Source organism: Lissotriton vulgaris, chromosome 2_1 (genome assembly GCF_964263255.1).
Source record: "Lissotriton vulgaris chromosome 2_1, aLisVul1.2, whole genome shotgun sequence".
NCBI lineage: Eukaryota > Metazoa > Chordata > Amphibia > Caudata > Salamandridae > Lissotriton > Lissotriton vulgaris.
In genome coordinates, this window is record NC_141687.1 from 415,877,758 (window position 1) to 415,897,028 (window position 19,271).

The window sequence follows — 19,271 nt, forward strand, 5'->3', positions numbered from 1 at the left end:
AGGGGCAGAGAGTCTCCCTCTCAGAACAAGCTTAAAATGCAGAGGTGTGAGAGTGGGCTGTATTATTTAGCAGTACACCTCCAATGGGTACCAAGACGGTCAGTGCGTCCACATGCCACAGAGCGGGGATACTTACACTAAATACTGGGGGACACAATCTCCATAATGCATATGTCCTTATAGTCACTCAGGCGATCTATTCGATGATGATACACTACACATATATAGACCCTGCACCTGGCCTATTCCATCCCAGAAGAACGGTTCTAAACCTTTAATACTCTGTTCAGGACTATCAAAGAGGCTTAGGCCCATGGGACACTCACCCCAAATATATGCCAGCTTAGAGACATTGCTTCAACTGGGTGAAGGCTGAAGAGAGGTGTCACAAGTAACTGATGAAATGATTAATTTGAGCCAGTGGTTTCCGATACTCAGCACCGGCACTTAATTCTAAGCACCGGCACCTGTGACAGTCTGCCACATGGTGGTGCTGTCTGCAAACTTAGTTATGAGCACAACAACAACTGTTTATTAATTTAATATGCATTAACAATCACTAATACGTGCCACCCAAGCCATTGTCATTGCTTTGGGGACCTTGAATTGTCACACCTGTAGGAATGTCATAGTTAGTAGTTGTGTTGGTACTGTCATTGGCAGTGCTGGCAGGAGCAAGGGATGGTGCAAGCTGCCATATCCTCCTGGCACTTCTTGTTTAACGACTGAACTGATGTGAATATATGTCACTACTCTACAATGTCTGTGAGACAGCCGGGCCAGGGACGTGATGAACCAGACTAGCAGAAAATCATAGGCTACCCAGAGTGTGCTGGGTATGCTCAGACGTGAGTCCCATGCTCTCCACACCACTGGAGTCAAGCTATCCTGGCTGAAGACGGCTGATAGCCAGAAACCGGTCCTAGGATGCTTGATTCCGGTCCAGGAAAGACATGGCTTGGCAGTTCGGGCTGGACTGTTCCCATGGGGCACAGGGTCAAGGCTGATTTGCATATGGCCATGTCTGAACTGGAGTGCAAAATACGATGGATTTAGGCCCAGATCTTTGTACTGCGGTGAATGTATGGCATTGTTCTGCATTCTGTCCATCAACTGTTATTTTTGCATTTACCAAAATGAGTCTCCAGCTAGGTTAACAGAACTTCAGAAAAGCACCCTGCATCCATTGTACTTGACACCCAATACACTACACAAAATATTCCTATCAGTACCTGGCATACACCCCAGATGTCTTTCTGAACATATTGAGATAATGTACATGCTCTCGAAATGCAAAGTCATAACACAGGACTGGAAAAACATCCACCTGGCATAAGAAAGTCTGACGTGTATGACATCACTTGTAGAGTATCCATATCAAGCCTAATGACTCGATCGAAAAAAGACCAAGATTAAGTGCCGGACCGCAGACGTGGCTCTGATTTTAGCTAATGGCTGCCGGCCATAATGAGGAAGTCCAAAGCGCACAGCAAATACCACACTGTGAGGGAGACCACCTCACGGTGAAAGGACGCCGCTGACCCTCACCCCCGCCACGCCCCCCCTCCCCCTCCACACCACCAACTCTCCAAGTAGCATGCAACAAGGTAGAACAAAAAACGTATTTTGCTGAAGACCACAGCACAGGGTAACACCTTATACGTGACAGGTCCTCTCACAAACTCTCCCCCTGAACTCGCCGCCAATGTAACGAGTCTATGATTCATAGTAGAGACGTCTATGCCGTCCCTTTGGAAAGTTCCTTGTACAAATCTTACCGAGACGGTAAAAAAAGAGCAAAAGAGCAGCCCTGGAAAAAAATTAATTCATCACTGATGCTAAGCCCATCTTATGTCTATCCCACGGGTGAAATGACTACCTCGTGTATCCCGAATTCACTATGATCCAATGCGATATGGCAAAAGTGACTACGATTTAAAATGCTAATAAAAATAAATGAAATAGAGAAAAGAAATATCAGCAAAGCATGTAAAACAACTATCTGTGTGTGCTTCATGTGTTTTCAGCAAGTGCCACACACCCCCTCAATGCCAGATTTTAGGAAAGGTTATCTGTCTTCATACCTCTGGAAGATGCTTTAAGTTGGGGATGCCGCCCTCAACTCTGGGCTCTGGGCTCTGGCCCGCTGCGAAGGAACCCATACTACCACTAACATTTTAGAGAGGGAGGCTGGACAACTGAGGTGACTATCCCTCACTCTGAGGCGTAGCTCTCAGTAGTGCAGCAGGTGCAGTAACACCGGGGGCACATTGTTGTACTACATACAGGTCTTTCACTACACAACTGGGTTTCGGGAGTGGGACGGGGAAGACATGTACCTTCCTTGCCCATCTCACCAGTGCTATGAAACTGCCCTTACTAAGGGCAATATGGAGCGCTCTGTATTTTGATATTTTCCTGTGGTCCAACTACAAGGATCTCTCTGTATCATCCCCGCTCCATGGCAGCAATGAGGGCAATTCAGTAAAAGAGGCGAGCAGACAAACAGATAGGCAACCTAATTCCAGCACCCAAGCTGCTGACGCATGGCAAGAAATGTGCAGCAGAAGGCTGTGGAGGGAAAAAAATGAAACATGCCCCTTCAGAGGCGGCCAGAAATCTGTTCCTTGCAGAGCTCACCAATGCGGCAGGCCAGAGTGAAAAGAAGGACCTGCCAGCTGATTGTGCACGGCAGCTGGGGGCGTGGGGAACCGAACCCCCCCCGCCCACATTTACCCTTTTGCTGCTTATTAATATTAACTGGCCTGTTGCCTCTGCAATAACAAAAGCAATCAAGCGTTGTGGGCAGCTGGCGCAGAATGGCAACATTCATGGTGCAGAAAGGGCAACCAAACAATGGCCTTTTTATTATTTCATGCTTCAGCAAGGGTGCTCCAAGGAAAACCTGAAAACTCGAGACAGCAGTGAAGATAACCAGAAGACGCCAGGTTGGCCAGCGGAAGCGTGCCAGGATCTTCTGCGGTGCATCTCCTACGTCATCCACCTGTAAAGGAGACTCCCCAACCGCTGACAAAAGAGATCCGCCGCCAACTAGGGTTGCCTCCTGGCCGGTTTACTACCGGCATCACCAACATGTTAATGCCCCAGCCAGTATTAAAATAAGCAACATTTTTTTCATGTCATATTTAGTATCATGTCCGAGCCATTGCAAGACTCTTAAACAACAACAAATGGCCGGTATTTTTCTCTTGGAAAGGTGGTAACCACCCTACCAGCAACATAAGCTACAGCGGCATTGATTGAGTGCATAAGCTAATCCCCGCTGACTGCCCCCCCGCCCCCAGGCCCCCCAAGCCCAGCATGCTATGCTCTCCCCGCATGGTACCTGGGTAATGATGCATACTGTCGCTCCATGCCATCAAATCGAATACCATGAGGACCGCCTTCTGGACCTTTTCCAGGGACCTGTGGGAAGAGGAAAGGTAATTAATATCAGGTACACAACATATAGTCACTGCTTCCAGTACTTGTCAATCTTCCCACACTGCTCCGCGTGGCGTGCTAGACCGAAGCAAGGAACGCATTCTGTGACACAAAACAATCACGTAGAGCGGGCCCTTCAACAGCGCTTTCCTTGTTTACAGACACAGTTCATAAGGAGCAGACACAGGGCCTCAGGTGTGTGCCGACTGCACTCAGATGGTGCTGGTGGCACCAGCAGGCCATGTTTACTTTCTGCGGCCGCATGTCTCCGAATCAAAAGCGGACCTTCTCAATGAACAATTCATGGTCTACGCTTACAATACACCTGCATCCTCAAAATCATTATCAAGGCTAGATTCTCACTTTTTTTAAGTTAATCTATTGATCCATATAGTTAAAGTAAGCATGTGATGAAGGATTATCAAAAGTGTATCTGTGGAAAATATCATTAATGTTGTGATTAAAAACATGGAGTCGCTTTGCCCTTTGTTTATATTTTTGACTCACTAGCACCTATCCCCAATCTGGGAATTAATGCACAGTATATTGACATTCTCCTACCTCTTTGGAATGCTGAATTAATGAAAACACCACTTAGTTAGCCAGTTGCACAGGGCTTACTCTCTGGCCATGTACTGTTCAGTCAACCTTTCATTGTGGCCTGGATTGTTCTGTGCCACTTTGTATTCAGGTAAAAACCTTACTCTTACATTTGTACCCTTTCCTTAGTATCTGGGCGAAGTCTGACTACCCCGAGAGGGCAGGACATACATTCTCTAATAAACCCCATTATTTATAATTCACATTTCTAGATTAGAAATGTGGATCCCCCGTTAGTGAATTAATAGCTGTGATCTCAAATAGGGGGAGGGGGGGTTTGGACAATTTTTAAGGGGGTCCAATGTACTTGTCCTGACAACAATAAACAATAAGAAGTGTACAGAGTTCCCCCGGGAGAGCTCTACAAATTTAGCTCAACCAGTAATTCTCTCTCACTGAATCTAGACACGGGGTGAAGTGAGGGTCTCAAGTGTGCGGTGTAGACCCATATTCCAGAATGAAAAGGTACCTCACACAGGCTACCGACAGGACTACAGCTGTAGCCCCAGTCGACAGTCGTCCAGCCTCATCATCGGTACCCTGCTCCTTCGGCAGGCTGGCGGTGCAATGCCCGTCGGGCAGCGATGAAAGCTGCACTTTTGATGAAGATCTTTTATTCTGGGCCAGCGGGTGTGTGCGTGTGAGGGGCCTAAGGGAGTGTAATCGTGAGCGTGGTAGTGAAGTTAAAAGAAGTCAGGGAAGTCCTGTTGGTGAGTATTTTAATAGTCAGGCTTCCTGCTTCAGTAAAAGGATAAAGGGGTATTGAGGGGTGGTAAGTAATGGAACCAACCCTTATTCGACCCTTAACGTGCAAGAAATGGTCAACATGTTTCACGCCCTAAGGGCGATTCATCAGGACCTGGGTGCTCATAAATTACTTGGGTCCTGTAAATTTAGCAGGACACCAGTATACGACCTGAGGTAGTGTCGTATCGTAATGGTTCCACAGAGGGGACCTTCTGGAACTGAAAAAGAAAAGAAAAGAGAGACAACAATGTAGACACAGAAAATGGCTCTTTTGCTTTAACTTGTTGGTGACATTTCATCTGTGTTTGTGTGCATGCTATCCAAAACATGCGTGACCAGTGAATGGCTTTGCCTAGATACTGACCTCATCAAGTGTTATCGTGTAAGGGAGAGAGAGAATCAAAAATGCATTGAAATCTGGTAAGTGCGTGAAAGATGCTCGCACTAGATAGTGGTAGTGTACAGGCTTGCATTGAACCATGTCGCAAAGTAAACACTGCCGCCTACATCATGCAGTCGGTCATCATGTGGCAGGGCGCGTGTTTAATCACACACATTGAAAAGATACGGTGGCGTGTGACATCGGTCAGCCAACCGTGAGAGGTTCGAATCTTTTATGCTTAGATGGGGAAGCCACACAGTAAAACCCGAGAACGATTGTGGTTTGACACTCTGTGGGGAATAATTGAACTGTGCACCGGTCGGCGCACTCACCCCTAATGTTTCCTCCTGGAAACCTCACGGGCCGTCCAAGTGGGGCCGGCAGCGAGATGAGGGAGCCCTGTAAGTGGAGAAAAAGAGCAGGCGCCCACAGGGGAATCAGACCGACATTCAAAACCGATCCGGGCTGCAGGACGACGGTGCTCCGTCAATACAACCAGCTGGTAAAGTACCCGCCCAACACCTTACCTCTAACGTCGCTGCAGGCAAGCTGCTCTGCACCTACCCCTCCCACAGGAAACAACAGGTCTGGACAGCCGGCATGGTTGATCAGAACGTTTCCGGGTATAAATGAGGGAGGCAGCGCGCGCACATAGAGGGTGTGTCCGTCTAGTCGCTACGCGACGGAAAACAAAAGGTGAAAAGAGAGAAGGGGTCAGTGAAGGACTGCATACACCGGGCGCGTTAGTATGAGCGCCATCTTGGAATGGGGTCAGGTGTGTTGCAAACAGGGGATGCACAGTAATGGAAGTAAACATGGACAACGTGTCCACAATTATGACTATCTGGCGAGAGTCGTCCAGGGCACCCCGTCATTAAGACCCAACGTGTCACACTGTAGACGATGTATCCATCTTTGTTCATGCATGAAGAGTGCATGTTGATTAAGGTGTGGTAGGGATTCAATCACAGTCCATCGAATGCTTTCAGGGGGGTGTTCATTATCATTGCAATGGTCATACAGTTTGGTGTGAGATCTATGGCAACGAATGTTACTGTTATGTTCCATTATCCTTTGCTTGACAGGGCGCATGGTCATCCCTATGTACAGACAGTTGCAAGGGCAAATTAGGGCATATATGCACCTGGAGCTGTTGCAGTTTGTATGCTTGCTGTAAGTCCATGTGAAATTGTTGTTGAGGGTGATGGACTTGCCCTGGATGGTCTGTGGACATACTACACATGTGCCACAACGATAGTGCCCAGTTACAGGCGGGAGGTCCCACAATGTCTTGGTTGTTTGGACAGTAGTCTTCTTGGGGCGAGTGTGGACAAGAGTATCTTTGAGGTTTGCCGTCCTCTTGAAAGCGAAACGTGGACGTGGCATCTCTAGTCCTGCAGAGTTTAGGATACCCCAATGGGCATTGAGAGTCTTTTTGATAAAGGCTGAGTTTCTGGTGAATGAGGTCACACACGTAATTTTATCGTCTGGTACCTTGGGGTACACCTCGAGAAGGGCCTCCCTATTATTATTGAGAGCTCTTTTGGTGGAGTCTTTCAGGAGGCGGGTGGGGTAACCCCGGTCCAAGAGTTTGGTTTGGAGGGAGCGTGCCTGTCGTTTATAGTCATCGGTGGAACTACAGTTTCTCCGGAGGCGGAGAAATTGACCAAAAATGGTAGATTATCCCTGAGGGACCTTGTATGGTGGCTGCTATATGGTAGCAGGCTGTTCCTGTCCGTCTCTTTCTTGTAGAGGGTGGTGCTTATTGTCGTGGGTTCCAGCACTATGGTAAGATCAAGATAAGGGATGTGTTCACTTGATATGGTGCCCTTGAACTTTAGGAACGGGTCCTGTTGGTTAATCCAACCACAAAACGCCTCACAGGTCATCCGGTCTCCTTTCCAGAATACCAGGATGTCGTCGATGTATCGACGCCAGCAGGTGAGATTCTCACGAAATGGATTTAGATCTGGGGGGTAGAAGTAGTGATTCCAGTGGAGGCCACCCAGTAAGAAATACAAGAGCTACCCGCCCATGGCAACAAGGATACCATCAAGGACCAATGTTCCATGGCCCACCAAGTATACCTCCACCATGGCAATACCCATTTTACCCCCAGGGCCCCCCGCAATTCTACCCCCTTAATCCGCCTCCTTTTCAGGGCAGAGGTTGGGGCAGAGGAAGAGGGCGAAAGCGAGGCGGGAACAAAGGTATTCAGTGGCAGGACCAGATGCCAGAACCGACGGGGATGGAGACCAGGAGCACGACGTCCAGGGGGAGAAGAGCTTGATTGTGAATCTCTCCAAGAGAACCCTCACCACCGTAGAGAAGGCAGTCCTGGAGAAAGGACTCGGGTTTGTCCCTACTCCGACCCCCGACACCTTTCATGAAATGATAGAACTGAAGCAATTCTTCAGGAAGATACGTCTCCGAGCCTTTTTCGACAACAAACCGGATACCCCCTGTGAGGACACGGGCCTCAGGAAACCTTCCACGTTTACTCCTACCGATGGGATGGTCCCCCCTGAGGTATTAACATTCGAAAGAGCTGTTCTGAGAACCTTGAAGGACAAACCATCCACCAAACCGTTTAATAATCTATCTAATGATGAGAGACGGGCAGCTTCCTCGCTTGGCAATGACACCTCCATTGTGATAAAGCAGGCCGACAAGGGGGGAGCTACTGTCATCCTCGATTATGATGACTACGACCGGGAATGCAGGCGTCAATTGTCTAATTCAAACCACTATAGATTATTGACAGAAGATCCCACTAACCGCCTCATGACCACCGTGATGTCCCTGGTCATTGAAGCAGAGACCAATGGATGGGTGAGCAAAAAAGAGGCAGAATTTCTGGTGACCATAGACCCTGTAACACCGTATTTTTACATTTTACCCAAGATACACAAGGGCATCACCCCTGTCCCAGGACGACCCATTGTGTCTGGTATTGGTTCTATTTTAGAACCCCTCTCCCAATTCTGCGATGCCTTCCTGCAACCCTTGGTTAAACGCATTCCATCCTACCTTCAGGACACTAGGGATGTGCTTCGCCTCATTAACGATATGGATGGGAGAGAGGACATCGATCTTCTCCTGACACTCGACGTGGAAGCTCTTTACACGAACATCCCCCAACAAGCAACACTGGAGTCCGTGGAAACACTCCTCCGACAAGAAGAGTGGGTATCACCAACACCTATTTCCCTCATTATGGAATTGGCTCATTTGGCTTTAACTGAAAACTTTTTCAAATACGAGTCGTCCCTGTACCATCAGATACGCGGTACATCTATGGGCTCGACCTTTGCGCCGAGCCTAGCCTGCATCTACATGGCATCGTTCGAGGATAGATGCATCTACCCCCCAGATCTAAATCCATTTCGTGAGAATCTCACCTGCTGGCGTCGATACATCGACGACATCCTGGTATTCTGGAAAGGAGACCGGATGACCTGTGAGGCGTTTTGTGGTTGGATTAACCAACAGGACCCGTTCCTAAAGTTCACGGGCACCATATCAAGTGAACACATCCCTTATCTTGATCTTACCATAGTGCTGGAACCCACGACAATAAGCACCACCCTCTACAAGAAAGAGACGGACAGGAACAGCCTGCTACCATATAGCAGCCACCATACAAGGTCCCTCAGGGATAATCTACCATTTGGTCAATTTCTCCGCCTCCGGAGAAACTGTAGTTCCACCGATGACTATAAACGACAGGCACGCTCCCTCCAAACCAAACTCTTGGACCGGGGTTACCCCACCCGCCTCCTGAAAGACTCCACCAAAAGAGCTCTCAATAATAATAGGGAGGCCCTTCTCGAGGTGTACCCCAAGGTACCAGACGATAAAATTACGTGTGTGACCTCATTCACCAGAAACTCAGCCTTTATCAAAAAGACTCTCAATGCCCATTGGGGTATCCTAAACTCTGCAGGACTAGAGATGCCACGTCCACGTTTCGCTTTCAAGAGGACGGCAAACCTCAAAGATACTCTTGTCCACACTCGCCCCAAGAAGACTACTGTCCAAACAACCAAGACATTGTGGGACCTCCCGCCTGTAACTGGGCACTATCGTTGTGGCACATGTGTAGTATGTCCACAGACCATCCAGGGCAAGTCCATCACCCTCAACAACAATTTCACATGGACTTACAGCAAGCATACAAACTGCAACAGCTCCAGGTGCATATATGCCCTAATTTGCCCTTGCAACTGTCTGTACATAGGGATGACCATGCGCCCTGTCAAGCAAAGGATAATGGAACATAACAGTAACATTCGTTGCCATAGATCTCACACCAAACTGTATGACCATTGCAATGATAATGAACACCCCCCTGAAAGCATTCGATGGACTGTGATTGAATCCCTACCACACCTTAATCAACATGCACTCTTCATGCATGAACAAAGATGGATACATCGTCTACAGTGTGACACGTTGGGTCTTAATGACGGGGTGCCCTGGACGACTCTCGCCAGATAGTCATAATTGTGGACACGTTGTCCATGTTTACTTCCATTACTGTGCATCCCCTGTTTGCAACACACCTGACCCCATTCCAAGATGGCGCTCATACTAACGCGCCCGGTGTATGCAGTCCTTCACTGACCCCTTCTCTCTTTTCACCTTTTGTTTTCCGTCGCGTAGCGACTAGACGGACACACCCTCTATGTGCGCGCGCTGCCTCCCTCATTTATACCCGGAAACGTTCTGATCAACCATGCCGGCTGTCCAGACCTGTTGTTTCCTGTGGGAGGGGTAGGTGCAGAGCAGCTTGCCTGCAGCGACGTTAGAGGTAAGGTGTTGGGCGGGTACTTTACCAGCTGGTTGTATTGACGGAGCACCGTCGTCCTGCAGCCCGGATCGGTTTTGAATGTCGGTCTGATTCCCCTGTGGGCGCCTGCTCTTTTTCTCCACTTACAGGGCTCCCTCATCTCGCTGCCGGCCCCACTTGGACGGCCCGTGAGGTTTCCAGGAGGAAACATTAGGGGTGAGTGCGCCGACCGGTGCACAGTTCAATTATTCCCCACAGAGTGTCAAACCACAATCGTTCTCGGGTTTTACTGTGTGGCTTCCCCATCTAAGCATAAAAGATTCGAACCTCTCACGGTTGGCTGACCGATGTCACACGCCACCGTATCTTTTCAATGTGTGTGATTAAACACGCGCCCTGCCACATGATGACCGACTGCATGATGTAGGCGGCAGTGTTTACTTTGCGACATGGTTCAATGCAAGCCTGTACACTACCACTATCTAGTGCGAGCATCTTTCACGCACTTACCAGATTTCAATGCATTTTTGATTCTCTCTCTCCCTTACACGATAACACTTGATGAGGTCAGTATCTAGGCAAAGCCATTCACTGGTCACGCATGTTTTGGATAGCATGCACACAAACACAGATGAAATGTCACCAACAAGTTAAAGCAAAAGAGCCATTTTCTGTGTCTACATTGTTGTCTCTCTTTTCTTTTCTTTTTCAGTTCCAGAAGGTCCCCTCTGTGGAACCATTACGATACGACACTACCTCAGGTCGTATACTGGTGTCCTGCTAAATTTACAGGACCCAAGTAATTTATGAGCACCCAGGTCCTGATGAATCGCCCTTAGGGCGTGAAACATGTTGACCATTTCTTGCACGTTAAGGGTCGAATAAGGGTTGGTTCCATTACTTACCACCCCTCAATACCCCTTTATCCTTTTACTGAAGCAGGAAGCCTGACTATTAAAATACTCACCAACAGGACTTCCCTGACTTCTTTTAACTTCACTACCACGCTCACGATTACACTCCCTTAGGCCCCTCACACGCACACACCCGCTGGCCCAGAATAAAAGATCTCCATCAAAAGTGCAGCTTTCATCGCTGCCCGACGGGCATTGCACCGCCAGCCTGCCGAAGGAGCAGGGTACCGATGATGAGGCTGGACGACTGTCGACTGGGGCTACAGCTGTAGTCCTGTCGGTAGCCTGTGTGAGGTACCTTTTCATTCTGGAATATGGGTCTACACCGCACACTTGAGACCCTCACTTCACCCCGTGTCTAGATTCAGTGAGAGAGAATTACTGGTTGAGCTAAATTTGTAGAGCTCTCCCGGGGGAACTCTGTACACTTCTTATTGTTTAGTGAATTAATAGCTGCCCGGAAAAGTCAATGGGTGAAGGAAGAAAAGTGAAGGAAAGCCTTTCCAGAGGAAAAGGTGGGACCAGCTAATCAGAAGCTACCTGACGTGGGTCTTACAGGCAGTGAGCTATGGAGACTATGATCATGTAAAAAAAAATTTAAAGCACCATCGTACATTTAGAATGGCCACCAGTCCAAGGTGCATGTTGGAACCTTCATCAGAGAGCTTTGAAAGCTACTTTCTGCTACAGAAACACAGAGGATGCTTGCTTTATCCCCGATTGAGGACGGTTTGTAGTAAATTCATAGATTTCAGGTATCATAGAGGACAATGTATGGAACACAGAGAGAATCCTGCAGCCAGGCAGTTGCTTCACTATCTTCTGCATTATTATCAACATATGGTGAGCCTCAGGGCTGGACTGGCCATAGCGGGCCAGGACAATCCCCCGGTGCGCTGCACTGGTGAGGGCCGGTTTTGGGCCTCTGGGGGCCGTTTTTGTTCCAGGGCCATTTTTGCAGCAAACCACTTTGCCAGGGGCGGTTGTGGTTCCCAGTCCGGCCCTGGTGAGCCTGCACGGTGTCACATCAGCGTACAATTGCATGTGGTAGAGGATCCTTTTCATACACTGTACACTATGAGACACATTTCTTCTACATAACCTGCAAGCCTGGCTGCTTTTGTGCCCTGTGTGTACTTAAACACATATTTTCAGAGCGTTCTCCAGTTCTCCTACCACAAGCAGAGCACTTACCATGCAGCAAAACAGGCAAGGGGCACTTCTCTAGGTAATAAATAAAAATTGTGCAAAATTTGATCTACCATCCTTCATTGCGCTTTTGGTTCACCCAGGTAATCGAAAATCTAAAAAAATTCCTATTACCATAAGAATGGTTAAGGCTATTGGCGGAGAGCCCCCTGATACACAGCATAGAATGGGCGACGTACACTTATTAGGGTGATCATGATTCTTACTCTCCATTGTACTCAAAGCAGTTGATTGCATTCAACATTATAAGCAGAACTTCCTTCCTCATGGGCATGCATCAGTCAACACCCTCCAGATGAAATTGGGGCTTAGGGGTACGGTCCTCAGGCTCAGAAAAACCATTTGCACCTTATTAAAGTCAACAAGTCACTATCAGATATAGCAAGTGACTCAAGGGGTACCACAGAGTTCAACATAATCTCCTATGTTCAATCAGTACATGGAATCACTGACAGAAATCCTGAACCAGCCAAACTTTTATTACCATCTCTAAGCCAATGACAAACAACTTTATGGTCAAACCCTCATAACCGTTCTACGGGCACACATAAATACCACCACGAAAAGAGTAGAACTTAGTCTGAGGAGGCTTCAAAACGTCAAAGCCTTTAATTCCCAACCATGACTTAAAACTACTGGTGTAACTGCTTGTGACAGACTAGACTTTAGAAACACAATTCTCACGTGCTGTCCCAAATCTCACTTTGCACCCCTAACAGAAACCCTCCATGCTGCTGCGGGATTCTTATCCGGTTGGAAACACTCAGACTATATCACTCCACCCTCAATTGGACACCTATGGAAGCAAGATGCATATTCAAAACAGCCTGGTATCTCATATACAGCCATGTAGAGTGGAACCCCAAAATAGCAGAGAAACCCACCAAAAACCCTTGGTCCAGCACTCCCTGCTTCATACCGCTCACGCTCACCTGAGACTGTTCCAGACCTCCTGATCTAGCCTCGGTGTCTAGGACCCTTTTGTAGATAGGTGTCTTGCTATTACCTGTAAACTGTCTCATGCAAATCCTATTATTCTCGCAGAAGCAGGAACGGTTTTAGCATTCATCACGGTCTATTGTTTGCCTTGTATTTTTCTCACGTGTAAATGGTATCTATTTCTTTCTATAGTAAGTAGGAGGAAATGTCTTCATTCTTTGGCATAGAAACTTGGCTATTGTTTTTCTTGTTCGTTGTAAAGTGGCTGACACCATCGTGTCTAGTACTCACTAAATAGTATTGCAAGAATAAGTATAAATAAAATAAAGCTAAACCTGGAGTTCAGAACGAGAACAGTGCGCTGTGCAGATGGTGCTTTCAGCCAACTTTCGCTCCCTTGTTTGCTCATCAGCTATGCCTGTTGACGGCTCGCGTGTTAAAAGACTAGCTAAAACCAAGCTATTAGTCTTGTGCTTCTCTGTAAATGCACCCGGCTGTGCCACTGCCTTCAACCTTACCTGCATTAGGAGCCATTCCTTCCCCCAGCCCTGCTAGAATCAGCAGGTTTTTCTATAAAGCAATTCCAATAAGACACCATTTACCCCTCTCACGGCCCCCTCCCTCTGGACAGGCAAATTGTAAAAGGGGTTAGATTAAATGCTTTTACAAACATTTTTAACAATTCATTAGAAAGAGGGAAATACATCAAACTGTCCGTTCGGTAAAGTTGGTATAAAAACACAATAACAAATAGAATTCAAACTCCACCATACCATTTATTTATTGGCTGCAAATGCCTGGTCGATCTGTGGCTCAACCATGCAATGCACTCTATGGTATTCAAACATCAATGGACACATTGTGGCTTAAAAGTTATACTGTTGCTTCAGAGCAGAAACCACAGAGTGCCATATCGAGTGCAGAGTCTCTGACGTCGTAAACTTACTAGCCGTAGAATTACACTTGTGGGTTGTGAACACCAAAACGGCAGTAAACTTACTACACCTTTGTGAATCAGGCCCATAGAGTTTGATTGTTGGCACTTCTCCCTCTCAGCTCAGGGTCCACCTGTCCTGTTTAGTAAAGAGTTACCAAGTTGCCCGTCATATGTCCTTGCGTTCCATCCAGTTATGGGTCTCAGCTATGGGTCTAAAAAAATCTAGATTCCAGTCCTAAAATGTCACCCACAATTTCTTTTGGAGCATGGGAACACCATCCAAGCATGTAAATTGCTGCGTACCTACCGGCACAGCAGTGTACCTTGTGGTTCCTTTATCCATTGTTGGGTTTCAGAAAAATCAAAATGAAAGTCCCTTTCCCCTTGACACACTCGCACTCAGGGTCCCCCTTCATGACATAGGGTTCTTTTTAGGTCTCGCCTGAGCCAATGCGCTTGTGCATTGCTCCGGCGAGATTATAGTAAGCAGAAAAGAAAAGTCTACCAAAACGTCTGCGGATCGCATACAGTTCTTGTGATCTATGCGCGTGCACACCATCGCCAGCCACATAACACACCACCATTTGTCTGTGCCTCGGCATCAGACTTCAAAGGCAGCCGCTCCCCCACCCCAGACTTTAAAGGAATGTGCTCCCCCACCCCCCGCCACAGCAATGCCCAGAGCTTGTTTCGGGACGAAAGTTAAAGCCTACAGTGCTTGTTTACAGTAACCTTGCTCCTCAAATGTGGTTACTGTGTTGCCATCTCTCTAGGGACACTCAGCTTGAAAACACTCTACTTGCTAGCTGCAATGCTACATCCGCTATGCTTTGCCTCTAGACACGTTGATCCCTCGCAGACTGTGCTGACTCTACCCCTCCTGATTCTGAAACTGACCAACGCAGTCACCATGCAGTCTATTCTCCCTGTCTTATGATGTCTGCCCTGCCATTTACTTTGGACCCTCACCCTCAAGCGTCCTCACCCTCACACCTTCTCACCCTGACACACCCTCACCCTGACACACCCTCACACACCCTCACCCTCACCCCCATCACCCTCACCCTCACCCTCCCTAACCCTCACACCCCCTTACCCTCTCACCCTTACACACCCTCACACACCCACACCCTCACCATCACCATCACAACCCTCTCACCCTCACTCACCCTCACACCCTCACACCTCACACACCCTCACCCTCACACACACCACATCACTCAGGGACACCACCACATCACTCAGGGACACCACCACATCACTCAGGGGCACCACTCAGGGGCACCACCACATCACTCAGGGACACCAACACATCACTCGGGGGCACCACCACATCACTCGGCGGCACCACCACATCACTCAGGGACACCACCACATCACTCAGGGACACCACCACATCACTCAGGGACACCACCACATCACTCAGGGACACCACCACATCACTCGGGGACACCACCACATCACTCGGGGACACCATCACATCACTCCACTCGGGGACACCACCACATCACTCAGGGACACCACCACACCACTCAGGGATACCACCACATCACTCGGGGACACCACCACATCACTCAGGGACACCACCACATCACTCAGGGACACCACCACATCACTCAAGAACACCACATCCCTCAGGGACACCACCAAATCACCCAGGGGCACCACCACATCACTCAGGGACACCACCACATCACTCAGGGACACCACCACATCAATCAGCCCAACCACATCATCACTCAGCACCACAACAGCACTGTCCTTGCTTCCTACCAACAAGCATTGCTATAGCCAATAGGACTCGCATTAGGAAAGTGTAAGGTATTGGCCTCTGTGAATAACAATGCTATTAATTTATATATTTTCAAAGCCAACACATGTTAAAATAATTGTCATTTACAATACCAATAGCTCACACTTTCCTAATGCGAGACCTATTTCATTTCAAATGCTTGTTCTCTGTTGCAGTCTCTCTGTTGAGTGAGTACGTTTGCACTTACATACATTTAATACTATATGGATATGCCAAGGATTTTATGAACCTTTCACCACTCACTGTCATTCAACCCCTGAGCCGGCTTGCGGCACATCGACTGATGGTGAAAGGAAACTCGTACTGCTGTAGAAGACTTTGGCGTATTTTTGGGAGCCCTTAGAAATCCCAAACACACAAAATTCAACCAAGCAGAGGCGAATTCTGAGTTTATGTTGTGCAATAAACAACAAACAGTGTCAAAGCCAACAGGCCTCACTTTTTGACCTACTGGCCTTGCCAGTGATTTTTGGGAATGCTGTGTAGAATTGGCAAAAAGAAATGCCTTTTGGCAATGCCGTGCACCATTGGCAAAAAAATGCATAGGCGCGATAATGTGAAAGTGCACATATGTGTCATGAAGAGGTTTTTGATTGTGTCTGTTCCAAGATGATGGATCCCACTTAGAGTGGGAAATAAACACACGAAAATTTTTGCTTGGGCGAAAGAATAATAAAAAAAAAAAAGAGCAAAAATATGTTAAGGACTTCAAGTGGTTGGAGAGCAACAAAGAAGTGGATAGAGGGAAGTGGTTGAGGAAATCAATGAGAAGTGGCTGTGGGAGCAACTGATGAACTTGAGATGGGGAAAATAAGAAATAATTAAAAAAGGGGAGGAACACACAGCACATGGCATGGGGCTGAATATTTGAATGAGCTATGCAACACAAAAGAAAACACACAGTGCAGTGAGGAATTAAACCAATTCACTCACTTGGAATGCCAATAGCATAAAAAGTGGTTCTTTGAAAATGAGCAGCCGAAGGTTATAAAAGTCATTCAATCAAAAGGATGGTAAAGAAGCTTTGCTCCAGGCAAGGGTAAAACGAAAGAAGAAGAAAGAAAGCCATTGAATAAGAAGCGATTTCAACTTGTCTATCTTGCCAGGAATGTTCTCTAACTAATTCTATTCCATCCGGGCAGTGACAATCGATGGACACCTCAAAGGGAAAGAGTTCTGCAACAGTCATTCTAAAACAGAAATTGTAGAGTGTAACATCAAGCAAAAGAACATGCCTTTCATTTTGATTTTTATCCCTGCTTGCAAACTGAATGACAAGGCAGAAAGGACCAATTGCTGTAGCACTTGAAAACAAAGTGATCTTTCTATCTAAGGACTGTACCAATTGATTAGTGGAATAACAAAACTGCAATCAATCAATCAGGATTTATAAATTGCAGCTAATCAACCAATAGGGCATCTAGGAGCTTGCAGGTCCTGGGGGCTCATTCTAACATCCAGGTCTTAAAGGCTCTTTGGAACTCCGGAAGTGAGGTGATGATACAGAGTTCAGTGGGGAGGCTGTTCCAGGTCTTTGCTGCAATGTGGGAGAAGGAGCATCTTCCACTTCTGCTTTTGTAGATGCTGCAAGTATGGGCCAGTGATAGGGAGGTGGAGAATAGTCTTCTCTTCGGATGGTGGAAGTTCAGGCATTGCCTCATGTAGGTGGGTCCTTGGTTGTGTAGAACTTTGTGTGCATGGGTCGGCAGCTTGAATTGCGTGTAAAGAACAACCATGGCACTTGAAATGAGCATTCAATTCAAACAGTTAAATAATAAAAAAGAAGAGGAAGGGGTGGGGGTAGGTCTGTACACAAAATGTATTATAACCTTATTTTAAAAACAGCAATCACAAAAGAATGAATAATAATTATCAAATTAAGCAAGATCAAAAAGTCAGCATAGAATCAACAATACACAGAACAATATAAAAGAAATCACAATTTAAAAAGTGGCATGACAAATATATCTCTACGCGCGTTTCGGCGACCAGCGCCTTCTTCGGGAGTAGCCACGTGTGTCAAAAATAAGGAAGTAAGCAGCCACCTGCTTTCCTGCAACCTCAGCATAAATGCATAAAATTCATATGTTATTAGAAAATCGTGTCATAAGGTTACTCCATCAGGTATTCTATTCTTTGATAATGATGGAGAAGTGAAGCGGGATAGGCTCATATATACTTAGTAATGGAAGTCCCACACGAGTAAGGAATTACTTTCTAAATAGTCTGGGCGTAGGGCATTTATAGAAGGATTTTCAAGCGAGATATAAGCCGCGGTCTATGGATATCCAGATGAAAATTGAGCCGCGGTCTGATTCAATTTCAGCTAATTCCCAGTTTCTATGTGGTTGGGACTGAACTCGATTATTTTAAACTCCTGTCTCGCTTCCTGGTTTATGTAGTTGATTGCGTTATAATTACTGTGATATTATTATTATAAATACTGCACGAATTGCAGCAAAAGATTCTTCTTGATGTGAAGAAACTTTCGAGCTGAACGTAGTTCAGCGTTGATAGGAGCGAGGCGTGGGATTCGAAAGCATGCGGTAATGGTCGGCAGCTTGAATTGGCATCTCAGCAGTATGGGTAGCCAGTGAAGGTGCCTGCGGTAGGGTGTGATGTGGGTTCATCAGGGGAAGTCAAGGATGAGTCTGGCTGCGGCGTTCTGTCTGGTTTGAAGTCTTTGTAGGAGGTGTGTGCCGATTTCTACATCGAGAGCATTGCAGTGGTAGCCATTGAAGGTCTTACGAAGCATGCACAGAGTGAGGAAGCAGGAAGCGGAGACAATGTTGATCTGTGATTTCGTGGTGATCTTGCCAATGATTCCGAGGTTTCTGGCGTAGTTGTAAATGTGTAAATGTGTTGTATTTGTATAGCGCGAATAGTAACCCGTAAACATCCCGGCGCTTGTACTCCTACTGTACCCTGATCTTTGGACTGGGTAAGAGTGGTCTGCTTAATTCAGACACTCTGTTCATCACCACCCCCTTTTCTGAATCGTTTTTGGCCACTATAGGTGTGGCAGGGTATACTCAGACATGAGTCCCTTTCTCACTGCACCATCAGGATTCAAGCAAGCCGGGCCGAAGAAGGCTGAAATGCCAGAAACCGGTCCCCGGTAGCTTGTCTCCTTTCTGGTGAAGAATTGGCTTGGTAGTTTGGTTTGCCCTGTTCCCATGATGCACTGGGACAGGGACAGACTAATTTGCTTGTAGCCAGGTTCTGAGCTGGGATGGTGCAGTGAGCTAAAAAACGGTGATGGATCAAGCCCTGATCTGTTGACTGGGTAGGAGTATTCTGCTTAATTCAGACACTCTGTTCATCACCACCCCATTTTCTGAATCATTTTGTCCACCATAAGCGTGGAAGGGTATACTCAGATATGAGTCCCTTGCTCATTGCACCATCAGGATTCAAGCAAGCCGGGCCGAAGACGGCTGTAATGCCAGAAACCGGTCCCCGGAAGCTTGTTTCCTTCCCAGTATAAGAATTGG

General features: G+C 47.1%; 1 protein-coding gene across 1 annotated transcript in view; it reads right to left on the minus strand.

The window, feature by feature from the left end:
* Nucleotides 1-19,271, minus strand: part of PARD3B (par-3 family cell polarity regulator beta) — a 1,965,377-nt gene that overhangs the window by 103,074 nt on the left and 1,843,032 nt on the right. Inside the window, exon 22 of the mRNA XM_086954074.1 lies at nucleotides 3,347-3,426. Coding sequence (XP_086810200.1) covers nucleotides 3,347-3,426 — 80 coding nt within the window. The remainder of the gene's footprint in view (nucleotides 1-3,346; nucleotides 3,427-19,271) is intronic.